This window comes from Thunnus thynnus, chromosome 8, assembly GCF_963924715.1.
Source record: "Thunnus thynnus chromosome 8, fThuThy2.1, whole genome shotgun sequence".
NCBI classification, from domain to species: domain Eukaryota; kingdom Metazoa; phylum Chordata; class Actinopteri; order Scombriformes; family Scombridae; genus Thunnus; species Thunnus thynnus.
In genome coordinates this window covers 24,619,171-24,639,176 of record NC_089524.1, presented here as the reverse complement: position 1 = coordinate 24,639,176, position 20,006 = coordinate 24,619,171, and the positions used below count along the sequence as shown (strand labels likewise).

The window sequence follows — 20,006 nt, the reverse complement described above, 5'->3', positions numbered from 1 at the left end:
CAGCACATCTATTTATATTGTGCTTTAGTGGTGCGTATTACCAAACCTTTTTTTTTCCAATAATCTTTTACAGTGAACTTACATGAATGTAATTATCAATGATCAGAAACTGATCAGACAAATATTAAACAAAGCATAAAAGATATTCATAGTTTTTTGCCATTTTGTATGATTGATCAAACCACTTTTCAAAATCAGAAAAACAGTTTAATGTAGAAAAACTTGAAAAGGCATCCAAATATTCAATAAACGTCCTTGCAAATTTCCATAAAAAGAGACTCAATGTGAGGGCAGTACAATTTAGAATGATATCTAATAAAACTACAATTTGTTTATATTTTAAAGACAGTGGTGATGACAAATTGATTTGTTTTACATGATGTTATTTGAATAAAAAACTCTAAAAAGAAATCAGGCACCTGTATCTTAACATTCATCCGAGAAGCTTTCTTTGAGTGTTAAAAACTTGTAGCAATCTGTTAAAAGTTGTAATCTTATGTGTTGCAGTCGCCGATATCCCACCCCAGAGTTTCTTGTCATGTAGATCTTTCTGGGGAACAGGGGAGTGAAATTGTTTCAATGTCTCGTCAGATCAGTAGACTGTAGCTTTAATCCTTGACACAAGGGGTTGTCTAGAGTTCTGTCGCTGGACCCCATTCAATGTCATCCATTTCATCTTCTTCATCCTCGGAGCTGTCGCTGCCTCCTCGGATCTGTGTGCGTCTGTACTGGACCGCTTGGTGATGATGTGCTAGCCTATAAAGAGCAGGAGAGAGACGGGGGGTCAGAATCACCACACAGCCTGAGTCTGGCTCTACTCTGAAAACTCTCAGACAGCAAAGGAACACTTACACGATGAACTGAGGGCCCTTCTTTCCCTCAGCTTGTGCCTGTGGCTCTGCCGACCGAGCCTGGAAGAGAGGACAAGAACGATTTTAAACTATGATATCTGATAATCTTGTGTAGAACATTGTATATAATATAAATAATGAATAATGCAAACACAAACGGCATGACAAATCTTAGTTTCTCTGGTGATCTTAAGACTATACTGGTGTTCCTGGTTTTTAAGTTCATTTTCTACTAATTATTTATACTTTAAAATACTGGCGACCATTTTCCAAAGCAGTCATTGTTATATGAACAAATTATTTTTTAAATTACATTCCAGCAAGCATCTGGTTTCAGTAAGAACAGTCAACTCATATAAACTTGCTGAAGCAGTGAAGATTCACTCATTTTAGTGCTTATGTTAATAATACGACTTTGAATGCACCAGTCCTCCAAAGCTGCTGGGAAAATCAAAATATCTAACTTAAGAGCAGGCTGCCAAACTGAAACACTCACAAGTTATTTTGTTATATCATCAACCCCAGAAGATAACCAATAAATGAACATGGATGTTTTGAAAAGGATCATGTGAATTGATCATGATCATTTGAATTCAGTAACTTTTTCATTAGTTTAAATAGTTTTAATAGTTACAGTAATGTAAATTATACTTTTTTTTAAAGTTAAATAGCCTTAAATATGCAAAAACACAGTTATGGTTCTTTAAATAGGAGCCACATTTTATTTACCTCCTGTAATTTATCTTCAATAGTAGACAGGCTGGCGTGTTGTGGGTTCTCACGCTGCACCTCAGCATATGTAGGCTCGTTTATGGAGTATCGGGTGGAGGGGTCGGGGGCTATAAAATCTGGGGGTCCATCTGATGGAGTGGTGGGTGTACCCCTATCAAGGGCGCTGAAATCTGAGTCCATAAAACTGCGATGAGAGGGGTCTTCCTCCTCATCAGCGCTGTGAGGCGGGCTGGGATTCTCCCGGTGGAGCGACCTGGGTTCAGGTACGTGCATCAGAGGTGGGATTTCTCTGAGCGAGTATGAGTCAGGCTCAGGCTCAGGGTCCATGGCGGGGCTGTGGTGCCCAGAGGCTGGCTCGGAAGATCGGGCTAAAGCGGCTCCAGCTACCCTGGAGCCTCGCGGGAGCCTGGCAGCCTGCTGACCGGGGTAAGCCTCCTCCAGGTCCTCGTTGTCTGTGTAGGCCTCTCCGTCGGTGAAGGCTTCTCCATCAGTGTCCTCTAGGTCACTAGCAGCACTGAGGTAGTCAGACTGGGTTTGGTCCAGCGCATCCAGGTCCTGTTCTCCACCACTCTCCAACTGGACAGAGAGAGAAATCATTGTGGTTCAGCATTGAAACAATTAACAGACTGAAAGACAGTCAAACACAGACGACAACTCTGAAATGAAATCATAATAGATTTAGTTTGAAAAAAAAAAAGAAACTGCAGTTAAAATTCATTAAAAATTAGCATCTTTAACAATTTATTTTTTTACTGCTTTCACAGAAAATGCTCCGTTTATTGTAAATTTCAAGTGCATGATCTCATCCTTTTTTGGCTGAAGAGATATTAAATTCATTAGAATGGTGAATCACCAACTACAAAAAACTACTCATACTAAAAAAAACCTTTAAAATAGAAGGTCATAAATCTAAATAGAAAGATAACTCTTCATAAAGGTCAACTACTAATTCTGAGTAGCTGACCTTTATGAAGAGGCAAGATTTTCACACAATAGTCAGGAAAAGTGATTCAGTGTGAAAAAGTCAGAGACGTGTGTGTGTGTGTGACAGAAGGAGCTGCATGTCTTACCGTGACTTCAGACACCCAGACGGGTTTTGACTGCTGGTGGCGGATCTTATCCTTCAGAATCTCATACCAAACATTGGAGCTGGGCTGCAGGTCGATACGTGCTGGAGGGAAAGTCAAGAGAAGAAGATTGAACTGTGTGAAACTACCAGCAAGAAGAATATATCCATGTCAATTTGTACTAGTACATCCGTCATGGGTGAATGGACAGAAAAGGACCCCACCCACAAGTGTAACATTGGACAGACTTTGTTCATGTGTAATTACCTGAGAAAAGGTGGCTGCAGTGTTTCCTCAACTTGAGGGCCTGTGTGTAAAGGCGTCTGGAGCTCTTGTTTGAGTTGGGGTTGTACTTCTGCCTCATGGTCTTGACGTCTTTTCGGCTGTGAGGGTCCAAGAACAGTACCATAGGGTGATACTGGATGTAGTTCAGCCTCTCCACTGCAGTGGGAGTGATGTCCAGCAGAGGGTGCTTGTCCTACAAGGAGACAAAAGAAAAACACAAAGACAACAGGATTTAGGTTGTTAAAAGTCACTAAATATCAAATTGTTTCCACTTCTGGTTCATATAAGACTTGCTCACCTTCTCTGCTATCCTCCTCACAGTGTCCAGTTTAATAACTGTGGAGCCACCGTCTCCTCCACCGCGAGGAACCATGTCTGTCATAATGCAACAGGCAGAAAAACAATGTTTAATATGAACAGCAGATCAACAAAAAGTTGGGAAAAAGATGGTACAAAACAAATTTTCTTTTTTTGAACATCAAGTAAAAAAAAAAAAGTGTGAAACAGTAGAAACCAACCTGCCACTTCATATTCATCGGGCATCTCTCTGGCCAGCTTATCCATAGCGATATCATTAAGGGGACCCATAATGACGATGGGCCGTTTGAAATTAGCTGGAGACACAGACATTTAAACCGTATTAAAACTTGTTCAACTAGTTATCAACAGACACAACACCACATCACATAATCTGTGAGTAAAGATGAAAAAGACCTTCTCTGAGCAGGACTCTCTCATAGGCCGGGAATTTGCCCTGGATGGTGAGCTGCAGGAGGTCGTCGCGAGACCGGCGGACGTTCTTTTCGTTCTTTTTGTTCCCTCTGAGCCCTCGTAGTTTCCAGAACTCAGCTCTGGGTCCCGTCACCTGCTTCTCTCCAGTCCCCCGCTGTGCCTGCTCTATGCTGGCCAGCGTCTCCGCCCTGCAGGAGATGATGACGTAACATCAATGGAGCTGAACGCAGGAAAACTAATACTGTCATAACAGTGACATTTTTATAGTCAAACTGAATTAGAAATCTTAATCTTTTCCATCTCTCACTCACTTGGCCTGGTTGGGGATGGTCCCTTTATCCAGCTCATGCAGGTCGTTCCCCATGCGGATGGCCAGCCAGTTGCCCAGCTTCCCACGGTGCATCGTGTCCACCACCCTGAACACCTCTCCTCTGGTGAAGTTCAGACCAATGGGAGTGTCTGCCTCGTGGTCGAAGTGGGTGCGGATGTAGAAGTTGTCTGCCAGGTTGGACTTGATGATCTTCTTATAAACTGAAGACAGATCGAGTAAAGATTAAGTTCTGTGACTGACTGAAAGCAACTTCATAACTCGACTGAAGTTATCCAATTAGCAGTTTTGAGCTTCACTTACTGTCCATCTTGTTCTGAGTGCAGATTTCAACCATCTCTCCTCTCTTGATGTTCAGGAGGAAGTTGGCTGCGTCTTCACGAGTAAAATGGCCAAAATCAACTTTATTTACCTTAAGAAAACAAGACAAGCTTGGTAAGTTCATTACTGTTAAGCAAAGTGATAATAAAGGACTAATTTCATGTGTGCAACCCACAGTAAAGTATCATTATCTCACCTGCATGATCTGGTCTCCCTCCTTCATTCCCTGGTCATAGGCAGGGCTGTTTGGCTGAACTCCACCTACAAAGATACCAACATCGTTGCCCCCCACGAGTCTCAGACCCACACTGCCCTCCTTCACAAATGCCACTGTGTGCACATCTGAGCTGTACCTGAGAACGCCAGAGAGCGAGAAGAAGACAGTAAAGCAGAGGAATTCAAATTTAGCCACATATTGATTACTGCTGCTGTGAGTAAACCAGCTCGAAGATGAAGATTTGTAGATTGATATCCACATAAATGAACATTTGTGAGTAAAGGTCACTCACCCTGGATTGGCTGGTGATGGGTAAGAATCTGGAGGTAAAGAGTAAATGGGCTCTTCTGTAGACTTGGCTGGAAGAGAGACAGAGATGGTGAGACTCCCTATTGCTATTGATGATGATTTTCATTATCTTTATTTATTTATATTAATCATTTACTTATCTAAGTCTATAGAATCATTATCATAAAAGCACAATACAATGTACCATCTGAAAGTGATGTCTTAAAATCGCTGATTCATTTTAGCCGGTGGCTAAATATAAACAATAATGAAATCTAAAAGTATTCAGTTTATATTAAAGCTTGGAGCAGAGCAGCATGTTTCATGTGTGAAGCTGTAACCAGCAAAGAATTGGGCATCTTTACCTGATAAATTACTACAACAATAAATTAATAATAAAAATTGGAATCAATTACTCAAACAACTGAACAATTATCGAGCTCAAAACTTGTTTGCTGTCGGTCAAGTTTATCACATCTGTTCTAGTCTTGAGCCTTACAGTAGGCAGGTGGGTTGCTCTTCACTGAAATGCCAGACCTCAGGGTGCCAGATCCATTAGCTGCAGCGGGAACACTGCCAGGTGGAAAAAACATCATCTGTGATATTTGTGTAATAACACATTTACACTTACAACAGTACCAAGAGAAACTTCCTGAGGAGGGACTCCATTCTAAATAGCAAGGAGACAGTATTGATGAAAGCTAATTAATTGATTATTGTGTGATATGCTTGGCCGTACCTGCGGTGGGTCTCGCCCCGCTCGGAGCTCCCTGACCTCCTGAGGTATGAAAGCTGGTCTGACCCTGAGGAATCTGAATGAGGTAAAGAGACAACAAAAGACACTGTGATGAAGACTGACATCAGCTTTTTTGCTCTAAATTTTTAAAGGACGGGTAGATATGAGTGTGTGACACAGATGAGTAAACTGACCGTCAGGAGGAGGTCTGGTGAGTGATGGGACTCGCCGAGGGGGCTCCTGCCTCACAGCGACTGAGGGGGATTTTATCTCACGAAGGACTCTGATAGAATCACAAGGAATGTAAGAAAAATAAATGAAACAAATCATTTCATCTTCTTTATCATTTTTGTGATACATAACAAGAAACAAAAACAAGCACTGGTTGGTATATTAACTATGAAACTTGTCATAATGTTTTCAGCAGCTGAACTGAAACATTATTCTGATGCAATCCTCGCAGGAAGTCATGTCATGTGCATCAGTGTGTACAGAGTATCTTACAATGAGACGACACAGGCAGATGAACCAGTCCGGCATCCTGTCAGTATCATTTTACACGTCTACACAAGTGACACAATAACCCAAAAGGTGCACTAACATTTCACATTTTTCACTGTGTATTCTGGACCAAATAACTACAGCAAATCATGTTAAAATTGTTTATCTGCGGACTAATTGTTTATTATATTTCTACACAGTCTCAGCTTTTAATATTGTCACAGTATACTTGTACTTGCTTTTCCTTGAGCAACAATTTCCCCCACAATAACACATACTTTTATTTTATTTTACACTTTCAGTGTCTTGATGTTACATCTAAATGACTTACAGTAAATATTTGAGTGTGTTGGTAACCAGCTATTTTTAGATCAGTTATCAAGGATCACCAGTATCAGTCTTTGTGAAACCGGATAACTCAAACGGACTCTGACAGACCTGAAATCACTCTACAATGATAGTTATTCAATCATCTTCAGTTGACTATCAACAAATGTTTAACAAAACATGAAGCACATTACATAATTCGCCCATATTCTGATTGTACACCTGCTCAGGTTACCATCAATAGACTGATAGTTTACTGTCAACAGTGTTACTTGAGGTTGAGTTTAGACTCTCGGAAGTACTTGGTTAAGTTTAGGGTTAGGTTTCCGATTAGTACAAAGGAAAACTAAGTGTACTGAGTTGTGAAACTTAAGAGTATGATGCTGTGTGTTTAAGACAGCTGACATCTTGTAGAGAGTCAACAGTGAACTTCTGACGTAAGTCTCTTACTTGTCTTTGGCTGAGTTTCCGCTGTCTGTAGATTCTCTGCGAGGGACAGATGCGTAACTGGCCTCTGATTCAGACTCTGAATGAGCTGTGAAGATCAATAAATCGAGGCTGTTATTTTGAAACGCTTTCACAAAAAACATATCATACTTCAGAACATCCTTTTTGATGTATTCAGCCATAAATTCATAAAGGTAAACACATTATTGATTTACAATACATTTCATTTTGGCCCCAAATTCTTTAAATACAAATAAAAACATGTGGATGCTCCTTCCACAACTATGCTCAATGATCACCGAATCAATACAAACACACACATCGATCGAAACATTGTGTACACACACACCAACCTTTTGGTGGTGGATTGCTGGCAGTGACGCTGGCGGCACTCCATCTTGGCGGCTCCAGCTGGGGCTGCTGGGAAACATCTGGCAGGACTCTGGAAGAGAAGAGAGGGAAGTGGGAGTGAGGGAGGAGGAAGACAACAGTCTCACATCAGTTACGTTTGAGGAGGGGGATCCGTGGCTAATATGATGATTATTGATGAGAGGATGAGACTGAAATGTTGAATATTCACCTTTGTATCTGTGAGGGAAGCTCTCTCTTTGATGGTTAACTGCTTTGTGATTGATCAAAATTAACCATCAGTAGTATTACAAAATTAACCATTGGTGGTATTAGAGGTCTCGCTTGATCTTATTTGGTCATGTTTATAATTAGTTTTAAACATGACGTATAAAACATGCAGAATTTCAAGAACTGATCGATAAAAAGGGGGAACTATTCAACAAATGTTTGATCGGAATATTGCTGCTTCACTGATAAGTGTCCTCTGTTTAATCAACACTTAGCCACATACAGGAGATGGACGTGTTCAGTCAAAGTCACTTTTATTTCATTGGTTAACATAATGCCAAAACAAACACAAACACTTTGTACACAGTCAAAAACAAAAAAGAAGTAAATGCTATAAAATGAGGCTTAAGGCAAAAAATGAGCAAATCAACGAAAATCACAAGACAGAAAGGGGTAACTGAAATTTTAAAAGTAATTAAAAACACATGATTAGCTAATGTTAATAACTTAGTAGGCATGCACAGTCTGCTCAGAGTCCCGGTCGGTGAGCTCTTTCGGGGAGGGGGTTGGGGGTTTGGAGGATGGGGTTGGGCGGACCTTCATCTGTACCTGTATCTGCTGTTGGAGTCCTGGCTGTATGTGGTGCTCTGCCTCTGAGGAGGCCCCAAGCTGCTATCTGACTCGGACTCAGAGTCTGAGAAGAAAGAGAAAGTTAAAATATGTTACATTTGTTTGCCTCCTGCCACAGTGTTTTAAAATACCATCTGATACCAAGAAATGTTTAAATCCTACATATAGCAGCTTTACTGCCACTTAAAAGTTGATACATGCAGTATTTTATTATTAATAAATATTAACAACATTCATGTAGACGGTTCAGCCATCTCCACCATGTTTTCCTACATAGAGCACCTTTCATGTTTTGCTTTATTTGACTGTTGAGGCCTGTTCAGCAGCAAACATTCAAAGATTAAGCAAATATTGTCAAAGAGGTGACACACAAAATCCAGGATGGATCACGAGGACGTTGTGTGTGTGTGTGTGTGTGTGTGTGTGTGTGTGTGTGTGTGTGTGTGTGTGTGTGTGTGTGTGTGTGTGTGTGTGTGTGTGTGTACTGACCTGGGGGCGGGGCTCTGACAGGAGAGTTGACCCTCCTTGGTGGCTCCTGTCGAACGTGGACGGGGGAAGCTCTCAGCCCTGGGTGGGGCAGGTCAGGAAGAACTCTGGTGAGAGAAGAGACAACATTGAAGAAGAGACAGTTAGGACTACTGAAGATTCTGTCTGTCTGATTGGGTTGTTGTAAATGTCTTTGTTGTATTCAGATGTGTAATAACCTCTGGTATATATTTTTTTTATCTTACTCATGATTATTGATTAGATTTAATTCCTCATGTTGATAATCAGCATTTTTTAAATCATCAAATGATTTCTCATTGTCCGTACTTGTATCTGCTGTCTGGGCGGGGGCCATGACTGCGTGGTGGCGGGGAAGCGCTGCGGTCAGAGTCCGAATCTGACACCGGCCTTCGAGGCCGTGAGGCGGAGGAGGAAGTTCGAGAGGTGGTCCAGTTGTGAACTACAGGAGAGGATCGGGGGTTGGGGAGGGTTGACACTCCAGACAGAGTTCTGCAGAAAGAGCAAAACCAAAATTTATTTATTTCTGACGAAGACTTCATAAAGGGAAAGTATCAACTGTGACAGTAGTGCACAGAGAGGATATTTACTCAAAGCGGTACATTCTTCTTCCCTCCCATCTATAATAATTGTGTCACCAGTCAGACTAAACTGAACTGAAACTGATATAAAGAAGTCTCAGTGGTTTCACAGCTGAATATTAAATTCAAAAACAAGAGTACAAAAGAAAAAAAATGTGCTTTCTCACTGTCAGTCCAAAATATCTTCAAGCTGCTGCACTTCAGATCATTCAACTCAGTAAAACATTAACACTTAATATACTTAATACTTGATTTGTCCCAATAAATCAAGTAGTGCATGTAAATGTAATTAATATGTGCAGTATGGTGAAAAATTATGTTTTTGTAGTTTTAAACATTCAAACTACAATGTTTTTTTTGCCAGGTTTCAAGGTTATGAAATAAAAGAATAACTCTGGTTACATTGCCAGAAAAATGTACGATGTTTATCTGTCAGACTTTTCAAATCATCATTAATTCTTGATCAATTTTGAATTTCATGATCAATTATTTGACTACACACGTAGGTATTGAACTGACTTGTATTTGCTGGACTGGTCCTTCATCTCCGGACTGTCTCGTTCTCTCCTGGTGGGAGGAGGAGAGGCACTGCGGTCCGACTCCGAGTCAGACAGAGCTGAAGAAACAATAATCAACAGTGAACATCATTGTGATCTTTTTATTGTCCCACTGTATATGTATATCTACATCTCAGTGTGACTTTCCAAAGGAAATGTATGTTAACGCAGTATCAGTTACATCTCACTCAGGAATTATTAATGTTTCTGTCTGTAAATACTTCTATAAGCAACACATCTCCTTTGCATCACTGGCAGGAGAAAGTAATGCTCTGCAGGACTGACCTCTGCGAGTGGCGTAGCTTCTTGGAGCAGGTCGACTCAAGGTGGAGCGCACAGGTGATGAATCCCGAGACTTAGCTGGAGGAGGTTCAGCTCTCGTTCTGGATTTTTAAAAAGAAGATACAGGAATTCATCAGTGTTTTTATTCTTGAAACAGGAAGAGGGAGACTTTTTTTAAAAAATTAAATTAAATTTAAGTTTTACTGCTTTACATTAGGAGCTGAAAGAATGAATCTGATTCAAACTACATCCAAAAATATGACATTATATTGCTGTAAAATAAAAAACACTGAACTGGTATAGGTTTACAGCTACTACTTCTACTGTAGGTTTATAAGTATAGGTAATGGGGTAGTCGTGCGTACCTGCGTGTCCGTTTCTCTCTGGTGGGTTGACGAGATGCTCTGTGAGAGGGCATGTCAAGGTCTGAAATGTCTGATGGGACACAGAAAACAATTAGTGAAGTCAGGAATTTTGTGAAAGATGATTTGCAGCATGATTCCTTTTACTTTCTCCATCCCTCTGTATCCCCATCCCTCACCCTCCAGCTCAGAGCTGCTGTCTCGGCGGTGGTCGTCTTCACTGTTGGGGGCGCTGTCCTCCACCTCCGGGATGCTGACCAGGAACTTGCGGTTGTCCCTGAGCACTGTCATGGTCAGTTTGCCCCTGCTCTTCTCCACCAGGTGCTTGGTCTCCAGCAGGGAAAGATTCTCTGTCGTCATGCCATTGATCTGATCAAAGGAAACAAATGCAACGTAAAAATAAAAAAACTTAGTCTTTGTTGTCGACTGAGGATTATGTTCCTTCTTATACAACTGATGAATTCTGAAGTGTTTCAGGCTTTTGCAGATTTAATAAAATAACATAGAAGATGTACTGGACACTGGTTTCAGATTAATCAGCTGATCCAAATCTTCACCTTGAGAATGAGGTCTCCCTCCTGCAGCGTGCCTTCCTTTGCAGCTAGGCCTGATTCTGTCATGTGCTTTATAAAGATCTGACTGCCGAGCTTCAATCCATATTCTGCAGAAAGAGGGAGACAATAAAAATACAGTATGAATAAATCAGCACTGGAAAAATACATCATACATCAGTTCTGTAATGAATGTGTGTGAGTAGTCTTACCATCTGTGATTTTCTTTTTAACAAGAGTCGTTCTGATGGGTTTCTCGGCAACGTCCTGTTGCGGCAGCCTCTTGTACCCTGTTGACATTAAGGGTAGTGTGTTTCCATGTCCGTTGCGGTCAGGCGTGGTGCTGCGCGCGCGGTAACGGTAGCGGTTGGAATCTCGGTTGTCGCTGCCATCAGAGTAGCGACGTGCTCGTCTGGGAGGGTCCTGGTCCAGCAGGTTTGAGTGGGAGGCGGCCCGAGACGGCCTGGCAGTCGCCGGGATCTGGATCTTACGAGGCCGTTTCACTGTCTGGAAAAACATGGAGAGGATCCGAGAATAAGAGAGAGTAGTTTTCACCTGTAGTAAAAGCTTATCAAAGTCTTTAGGTGCTTTGGTTGGTGCTCCCTCCATACTCACAACGTTGGCTGTCTTGCCACAACTCTTGAGGGTCTGAATGGTGTAGTTAGAGTGGACGTTCTCCATAGACACTCCGTTGACCATGACTATTTGGTCTTTGGTGCTGCAAGACACAAGCAAACACACATGATTCTGCATCTGTCAGCAGGTTCATGTACTTTGTGTGTTTACATATGCATGCAGTCTGGTGCTCATGTGTCAAGTCTTAAAACAATCATGTGCAAGAAAACTGTCAATTGAAGTCCACTTACAACAGTCGTCCCATGGCCGGTCCATTTGGCAGCACGTCGGACACCACCACAGCTGTATCCCCATTGTCTGGATGAGGTTTGTCTTTGCCTCCTGATATGGCAAAACCGAACCCCAGTTTGGGATCCTGACATTATGAGAGAACGACATAAAAAAAAAAAAAAGGAGATGAGACAGACAGAAAGAGACAGCGAGTACATGACGGTCAGTGAGACGTAAATGAAGAGAAAGAATGCAGGGAAGTAGGCAGGTAGAGTGTGAGTGGGAGATAGAGCGATAGTGGGAGGAAGAGCACATTCCAGCGGCCTTCAGTGTGAAGCAGGAGAGTGAAGAGCCGGCTGGTGCGGTGGGGTGCAGCAGGGTGTGTCACTCTGAATTCCTCCTGGAGTCTGTGCTGCGAAACTGAGAGATCTGAAGTACAGTCCACCTCTGCCCCCGCGAGTCCTTCACAATACCCCCGAAACAATACTGAAAGTGCGTCTGTTCCACACATTGTGGCTCGACTTATACTTCTTAGTTTGAGAAGCCTTTAAGCATAGACTGAACACCACTAATGGACCAAAGACAAACAGTCTGCACTTCAAATTTAGTCTTCTTAATTTCATGTAGATTTTACAAGTGGAAGAGGAAAACACATCAGTATCTTCATCATAACCTCTAACACGTTCACTGCTCAAATAAAGTAGATCATAATTTGACTCTTAAACAAACAACCACTTACTTTGTTTAGTGTTATTGTATGTTGCTCCCATATCGTTAACTCCTCCATGCCTGGTTTCTGGAAATAAAAAAACAACGACAAATTATAAGAATGATTTTATACTTTATCAAAGGAATATTTAACTTTGACAATATTAAATCATAATTGATTAATCTTATTATATTATCCGGCCCCTTACAAGGAGAACAGGTGAGCCTGAGTCGAGCAGGAAGAGTGTGTGTGTAGACTCAACCTGATCTCAGCGTGCTCTCACCTGTCTCAATCCTGCCTGACCGGTATGGAGGAGGGGCTACTGGTACATGTATGTGTGTGTGTGTGTGTGTGTGTGCGCACACAATGTTATGTCCCTTTGGTGCTGCCACCATATAACACCCAGGGCTTGTTCAGTCAGCGTACACAAAGAAAAACAATGAAGACAGACTAAAGCATTTCCTCTTCCAGTGACACAGACGCATTGTGCCTGTTCTACATGTCACATTTCTATGTTGGACACTCTGTAAACAGTCACAAGTCAAATCACTTGGCCCTGGGGTGTGAACACTTTGTAGACCATCATAAAATCTCTAGAAAGATGTTTAATGTTTGTGGGTCACTAACATCTTGATTTCATCTGAGAGTTTTATCAGCGTCACAAATCTTAATGTGTGAATTGTTATAAATGTCAGAGTGGCATTGTGATATCCCCTTCACTCCTCCTTCTGTCTTATTATCCTAGAGACCGGTACTTTTTCCACCCCCAATGGCAGTGTTTTGCATGAACCACTAATTAACAAACCAAAGATGTTAACATGCCTCTCATGATTATCATTTTAAACATACTTGCTGCTTTCAAAACCACGCAAAACAAACTATATTTCACAGAATGAGAAGATTCCCGCCTTGTCCAGCAGGAACGGGTAAAGCCAGATACTCTAGTCAAACACACAGAGATGCACTGTTGTCAAGTGATGAAAAACAACCAGTGTTTTACTCAAACACTATCGTGGAATATGTAGGTCACACAACGAGTATCAATGTTGGCAGTGCAACTTTTACAAGCTAAAAAAGCTCCGTCTTGTCACACACAAACACATAATCAAAAAATAAAATATGAATTTATTGATACTGCAAACAACTTTTTTTATACCAAGTCAATCATAGTTTGGTATTGCTGTAGCAAAAAAAACAAAACACTAATATTTGAGGCGTAGAAATCTCACATATGGATCACCACAAAAATCTCAAACTCGCAGACGGAGGCATCTACGAGTACAGGTGTACAGTGTGTGTGACCTGTGAACAGTAGGCCATTTGTTTGACCAAGTTAATCATAAACCTAAGAAGAAAAAAAACCAGACACAGCTACTGATCAAACTGCTCAAATAAAAGCTGGCTGTAGAGTTCCTAACTGCATGCCAGGCTATCGTTTAACCTGCCACTGATACTTGTACTTGTTTGATATTGTAGTTTCATTGCAGTTAATCATAGCTTCAGGGTGTACAGGCCAGCATGAGCTGAGTGAGTGAGCATGGACTGGCCATGCCTGAAAAGCAGTCAACACAAGTCAGTGAAGGATGAAATAACCAAGTAGCATCTTGTTTGCAGCAGCCTGGATCACAAGCTCCTCCAGACAAAAAGAGTAAAGACAAATTAAATAAACACGGATTAGAAGAGGTAACAACTGAATCAAAAGACGAGCAAAGAGTAAACATGATCATAAAACTACTTCATAACTGTCCTATTGAGGAAACTGAAGGAGGGAAGCTCAAAAGTCAATATGCTGTTGCAACACGTAGCTGCCAAGCGGACGTTTACTCAAACTGGATGGTAAACAAAAAGGTTTATCTGAATCACAGCACACAATACAATATGTCTAACTTTAACATTGGATTTAGGACACGATGATAAAGCTAAATGATGGATGGATACAGAAAAGCAAAAAGTAAGTGTTGACGTGTATTTGATATTCATCTACTGCTGAAGGTAAAGAAAGATAACATGCAAATAGTTACTGTACTCTAAACCCTGTTTCTGTGGAATTCCCTAAAAATTTCCAAAACAAACATTTCAATGAATCAGTCTGTCATACTGTACAAGATCTAGAATAAATCTGATATATATCCAATAATAACTAGCACAAAGCTAAGACAGGTCAACTACACAGATGTCAAAGTTAACAATGATTTGCTGATATATGCCTGGTTTACATCCGCAGCCTCTCTGACACTCCTGCACCTGCCACCGTTAGCTGGGAGCTCCCACAGCTCAGCAACACATCATGTCCTTTGTTCATTTAACTGTTACGTTATTTCAGGCAGGTTGCACACTGCTATACTGTAAGCCCATTAAAGCTTTGTATTCCTTGTTCTCCACTTACCGCTTGGTCTTTGAACCTTACTTCCATTTCCCACTGAGATTTCTAAGCTGAACAAAACACCTGCGGCCCTCGGCGCTCAACAAACAGCCAGTTCTTTATATTCCATATGGCATTACTAAGAGCAAAACAACCACAGATCCCACAGTTATCCAACTCCAGTTAGTTCCTCCTCATATCAGCTCTGAGTAGATGGTGGCTGCTGTCCAGCAGAAACCTGATCATCCTGCTGAAATTATTGTAATATGACCAGCTGTGGTGTTTCTTTTTCAGCGGGGAGAAAAGAAAAGAAACATCTAGGAGGGACCTCACCTGGAGCGCTCCTCCCCCACCTGGCCTTTGCCCACTCACACAGTCACTCTCTGGTGCCCTCCAATAAACATGGATTTACGGTGGAACCGCACTGTCTTCACAAACAGTGAAAAAATGTCATAGTTTGTGTAATCACAGGAAGATATGAAGTCCTACATCAGACTCACATGTTAAAAAAAAAGACTTTGGAAATTTAAGGCTATATACAAAGAAATCGATGAAATTGTTGTTGATTCTTGAACCACAAAGTTCAAATGTAACCGTTTTTAAGTTAAAAATATATATTTTTTTACATGTAAAATGATATATTCTGCTTTTTGCAACGTATTTTGTTATACAAAACTCATGACGTCTTATGCAAAATTTTATACACAGTTCCTGCAATGTCTACATGCCTCATTTGTTTGGCTGCAAATCATATCTATTTTGTGTTTTCAGACTTTTTTTTTCAAACAATCAATTGATCTTTAAATCATTTGGTCTAAAAAATGTCAAATAATGACAAACAAAAGTCTTCAAATTTTAATTTAGGATTACTTAGTTTCTCAGCTGATAAGCAGCCAATAGCCTCACATGTTTAATAAAGCCAGACTAAAGTGTGGGAAGCCAGTATCACTATAGATAACTTATCACAGGTCATTACTAGCGTATACTATGTGTCAGCAGATATAGAAATTGCAGCACAGAAATGCTAGATAGACTGCATTAATGTACACATTTCACACTTAAATCTCCTGTTTATTCCGTTGATTGTTTATGTAGAAACTAAACACAGGCTGATACGTTATTGTCAGATTTTTTTAAGTAGAAATGTGGAAACTTTAAGATCTTAAAATTAAAAATTTAACTTCTTTGGGCTTGAATAAACCATGACCAGCCAACATACATTTGTAATGATGTCAAAGGATTTGTGGGGTTGACAACATTTAAAAGGTTGAGGTTAATACTGCTGCTCTGTTACTGAACTATGAAGAGTAACTGCAAACTGCTCTAGTTCAATACAAATAAATTAAAGATGCACAAACACTTTTCTGGTAACAGAATCTATAACAAGACAGACAGCAGTAGCTAGTATTAAGAGGATGGAAACAATATATGTTGTTACAGTACTATACATCCACTTACAGGCACCACCAGCAGTGGTGGCGGAGACTCCGGGGGCACAGAGCCAAAGTGCTTCATTAATTTGATTCGCTGCGTCAGATTCATGCTGATAATACTGTTGTGGTTCCTCTTCTGTTAAAAACGCCGGCTGACCAACTGAGTCACTTGATGTCTGACAAATACAGTACTGAAAAAAAAAAACTCCAGAGGTGAAATGGATCAGTGCAGGCCACTAAATGACCTTGCTGTGTGTATCTCTGTCACACACGGTCATGTCTGCAAGTCCCCAAAAGACAAACAATCCACAGGAAGATGCGTCATCAGTAAGACGCTGAAAAGTATTAAACTTAAAATCTAAAAGATAAAAATAAAAACAACAACAAGTTGACATTCCTTCCTTCCAACAGATTCTCAGATTTTCCTCAGAGTTATGCTGCTTCCTCAATTATTCCAGTTTTGATGGGTTCACAGGGTCAAATAGGTCCACTTGCTCCCACCGTCAGTGGTATGTGTGCCTCTTGGTTAACTTGCAGTCTTTCCTACAAGGCAACAGCAGGTCCCAGGCTGCTGGCTGAGTTTCAGTCTGCTGGCTGCTATGGTTACGTCGGGGGTATGAGAGCACTGGGCTGTTAATAATTGACGGGGTGTTTGCTACACTATAGGTTTGCTTGCCCTGAGTAAAGTTTCCTGGGTTCCTACACAGGCCCTGCTGTGTTTCAGGATCAGGAAATAGCACAGCTTAGATGGTATCTCTCCTTCATGGTTAACATTTATGCACGCCCCAAAGCATGGGCGTGCTGCAATCTCTCTCTGTTGACTGATTATCAGCGGCCTGCTTCGTCAAGATTACAGTTTGAACTATTACTGTATCTTGTGCCAAACTTGTTCAGGAGGAAGAGAGCATTTTTGTACCAAAAGGGTAAACCTACACCATCCACAGACTGAATATACAAACGGGCCTGTTTGAAAATAAGTGGCAGCTACATAACAGATGCAGGATCCTTGGCTTGGGTTCAGCTGGGTGTAACAGCTGGCCGCTGGTCAGCCAGAGCTCCGGTACTGAATTATTTATGGATCTGTATAAAATTAACCACTACTGTTACCAAGACAAACACTTAACGTAGGTGTGCTCCCTAAAGTAGGTAAACAATCACTCATTCCTGTGTTAGGACTTAGTCTGTTCCAACAGGCCGCTATATGTGTTTCTGTCCATTTAGATTACAGCCACTCATGTTGGCCAACATGCAAACTATTGAAGTGCTCAACTCCAGAGCACCTTGTTCCACCGCAGCTCAGCTGAGAGATAAACTTAAAGCTATACCATGAACATAGAGACACAACTGGAATTTGTCAACACTGCATCATCCAAACAAGCTACTCTGATAAATATTGATGACTGATAGACATACAGCTTTAAATAGACATCAACATTTAGAGGTTTGTGGTTAATGAGGAATAGCAAAGCTTCTCTGTGTAAATATGGAGCTTTGGAGGACAAATACTCCAGAGGTTTACAGAGTGGCTATAATTACACAGGCTCCACTAACAGTGGACTTACTCATGGCATGTACTGTCAACAGTGTTTAAGTACTGCAAACACCTACTTTATAGCTACCTGGACTCCCATACAGATGTCTTCACTTGAGTTATGTGAAAACCAAGTACAAAAAAATTCTTAGATGCATTTTGATTCTCTGATCAACAATTCAGCTTCAATGAACACAAAAAAGACAAATAAAACTTAAAAGATAAAATTCTCAGAGCCCAAGGTGACGTCCTTAATTGTGTTGTTTTGCCCCGACCAACAGTCCACAAGTCAAAGATATTCAGTTTACTGTCATAGAGGACTAAAGAAACCAGAAAATATTCACATTTGAGAAGCTGGAATTAGATAATTTGGAAATTTTCTTCCTAAAAAAATGACTCAAAATGATTAATCTATTATCAAAATAGTTGGCTATTGATTTAATAGTTAGCAACTAATTGATTGGCTTACTTTTACTGTGAAATGTAATACACAAGTGCACCATGTGCAATACCTGGATGTCTCAAGCACTTTTATGATCGTTATGAATGATGATGTGATCGTGAATGTGGTTATAAAGCCATAGAAACTGTGTCAACCTTGTGAGGCGATTTCCAGACATCACACACACACACACACACACACACACACAAACACACAAACACACACACACACACACACACACACAGAAGGGGATTTGATGGGAGATGACGCAGGTGATGGTTTTTAAAATAAACCTTTAGCACTGACCAAAAAGCTTCATTTAACTCAAGATGTTTTGTTTTTTTTAAAAAGATACAGAAAGCTCAAGCTATAAGACAATTTGGGTTCCTGAAGGCACAACAATGTCACAGGGAACTTTCTAGTATTAAAGGATGAGTCATCTGTAATTAAACCATGTAGACCTACTATGTATATCAGCAAACACACACTGGGGTCATAGTGAAAGGAAGACGCAGCTGTTTGGGAATGTAGAGTCGAAACTATTGTGAAACTCCGTCAGGCAGGTAGAAACTTGCATGTGTGGCAGAACCAGTAAGGTGAGGATAAAGAAAGAGGGGCTAGCAGCTGACTGTCACCAACACACACACACACTAAGTGCACCCAGCCACGCGCCAAAATATGTGAGTGAAAACAACCACAGCTGAAACATAAGTCTCTACTTGCCCACAGCCAAGAGGAAGGAAAAAGCATTGAAGTTAATTAAACTTCCAGTCTTAAGCTAACTCGCAGCTAGCTCTGTTGCTAACTGCTACATCTTTTTAAGTGACACAACAGCTAATTAACACACATGCTTTTAAGTTTTTCTTGAAATTACTTCGGTAAAATATTTCAATAGTTAAGAGTATATGTATATTCACCATCCTGCCGACAGACTGATGATGTCGACCTAGAAACACCTGACAGAAGTGAAACTATCTCACCTGTAAACTTCCTGTCTGCGGGTTTTCGTCCAAGTTCAAAACGTCTCGTCTCTAAAATCCTCTTCAAAGTCTCAGTCGCTCGTCTTGACTGCTGTCTGTAATTTCTGTAATAGAAAACTTTCTCCTAAATCTTCCTGACAGGTTCCTGAGGCGTGGCGTTGACGGGTAAACGTACAGGTGAGTTTCACAACGTCATCACGTAACTGTAACGTCACACGCATAAAGCACCCTGCCCCTCTCATAAATCCTCTTCCCAGTTTTGGTTGTGATAAGACATACAATATATTTTATGATAGTGATATTTAACTGAACATGAATGAAGGCTTCTTAGGCGTGTTTACAGTTAATATGTGAATTTCTGGCTTTGTTTTGCTTTGAAAACAAGAAAAAAGAGAAGTAGTTGTAGATTGATGAGGGAAGAAGCCCCCCTTAAGAACATTGTTAATGTACTGAAAAGACACCAAGTGTTTGAATGTGATTTTAGCGTGTGCAGTAGTATTATGCATAAACCAACATAGTTTGTTGAGTAATATATTGGTAGCTTATTAAATGTAGCTCTAAAAACAAAAACATGAGCTAAAGGGGCATCTTACCCCCCTACCGGGGCAAAGCCCCCCTATCTGGGGTAAGATGCCCCATACGAGTCATTTTGATTTTAAGTATCTACAGACTGTAATTAACATAATGCATACTGACTCATTTCTCTCATACATTAAGTAAAATAACATCTTTTTGTAAAGACCAAGTTTATTTAAATTGGCAATTTTAATGAGGTTTAGCTTTAAATGGCCTTAAACAAAGCAAAATAACAAATAGTCTTTCAAT

At 40.7% G+C, this 20,006-nt stretch overlaps 1 protein-coding gene across 4 annotated transcripts; it reads right to left on the bottom strand.

Moving 5' to 3' along the window:
• Nucleotides 1-607: 607 nt before the first annotated feature.
• On the bottom strand, nt 608-19,372 carry tjp3 (tight junction protein 3). Of its 4 annotated transcripts, none has more exons than XM_067597373.1 (30): nt 19,182-19,372; nt 12,464-12,520; nt 11,745-11,869; nt 11,494-11,596; nt 11,091-11,385; nt 10,885-10,988; nt 10,507-10,696; nt 10,331-10,400; nt 9,969-10,066; nt 9,646-9,742; nt 8,855-9,037; nt 8,531-8,634; nt 8,021-8,105; nt 7,186-7,274; nt 6,836-6,920; nt 5,752-5,840; nt 5,561-5,633; nt 5,321-5,394; nt 4,826-4,892; nt 4,513-4,669; nt 4,299-4,407; nt 3,979-4,198; nt 3,650-3,855; nt 3,454-3,549; nt 3,234-3,310; nt 2,918-3,128; nt 2,654-2,754; nt 1,581-2,159; nt 853-911; nt 608-756 (listed from the first exon to the last, which is right to left on the bottom strand). In XM_067597373.1, exons 2-30 carry the CDS (start codon nt 12,509-12,511, stop codon nt 633-635), a joined length of 3,918 nt encoding a protein of 1,305 aa, XP_067453474.1. In that variant the 5' UTR covers nt 12,512-12,520; nt 19,182-19,372; the 3' UTR covers nt 608-632. The 4 variants fall into 4 exon arrangements, with proteins under 4 accessions (XP_067453474.1, XP_067453472.1, XP_067453473.1 ...); XM_067597371.1 differs by lacking the exon at nt 19,182-19,372 and adding an exon at nt 16,254-16,933; XM_067597372.1 differs by lacking the exon at nt 19,182-19,372 and adding an exon at nt 14,820-15,112.
• Nucleotides 19,373-20,006: the final 634 nt, after the last annotated feature.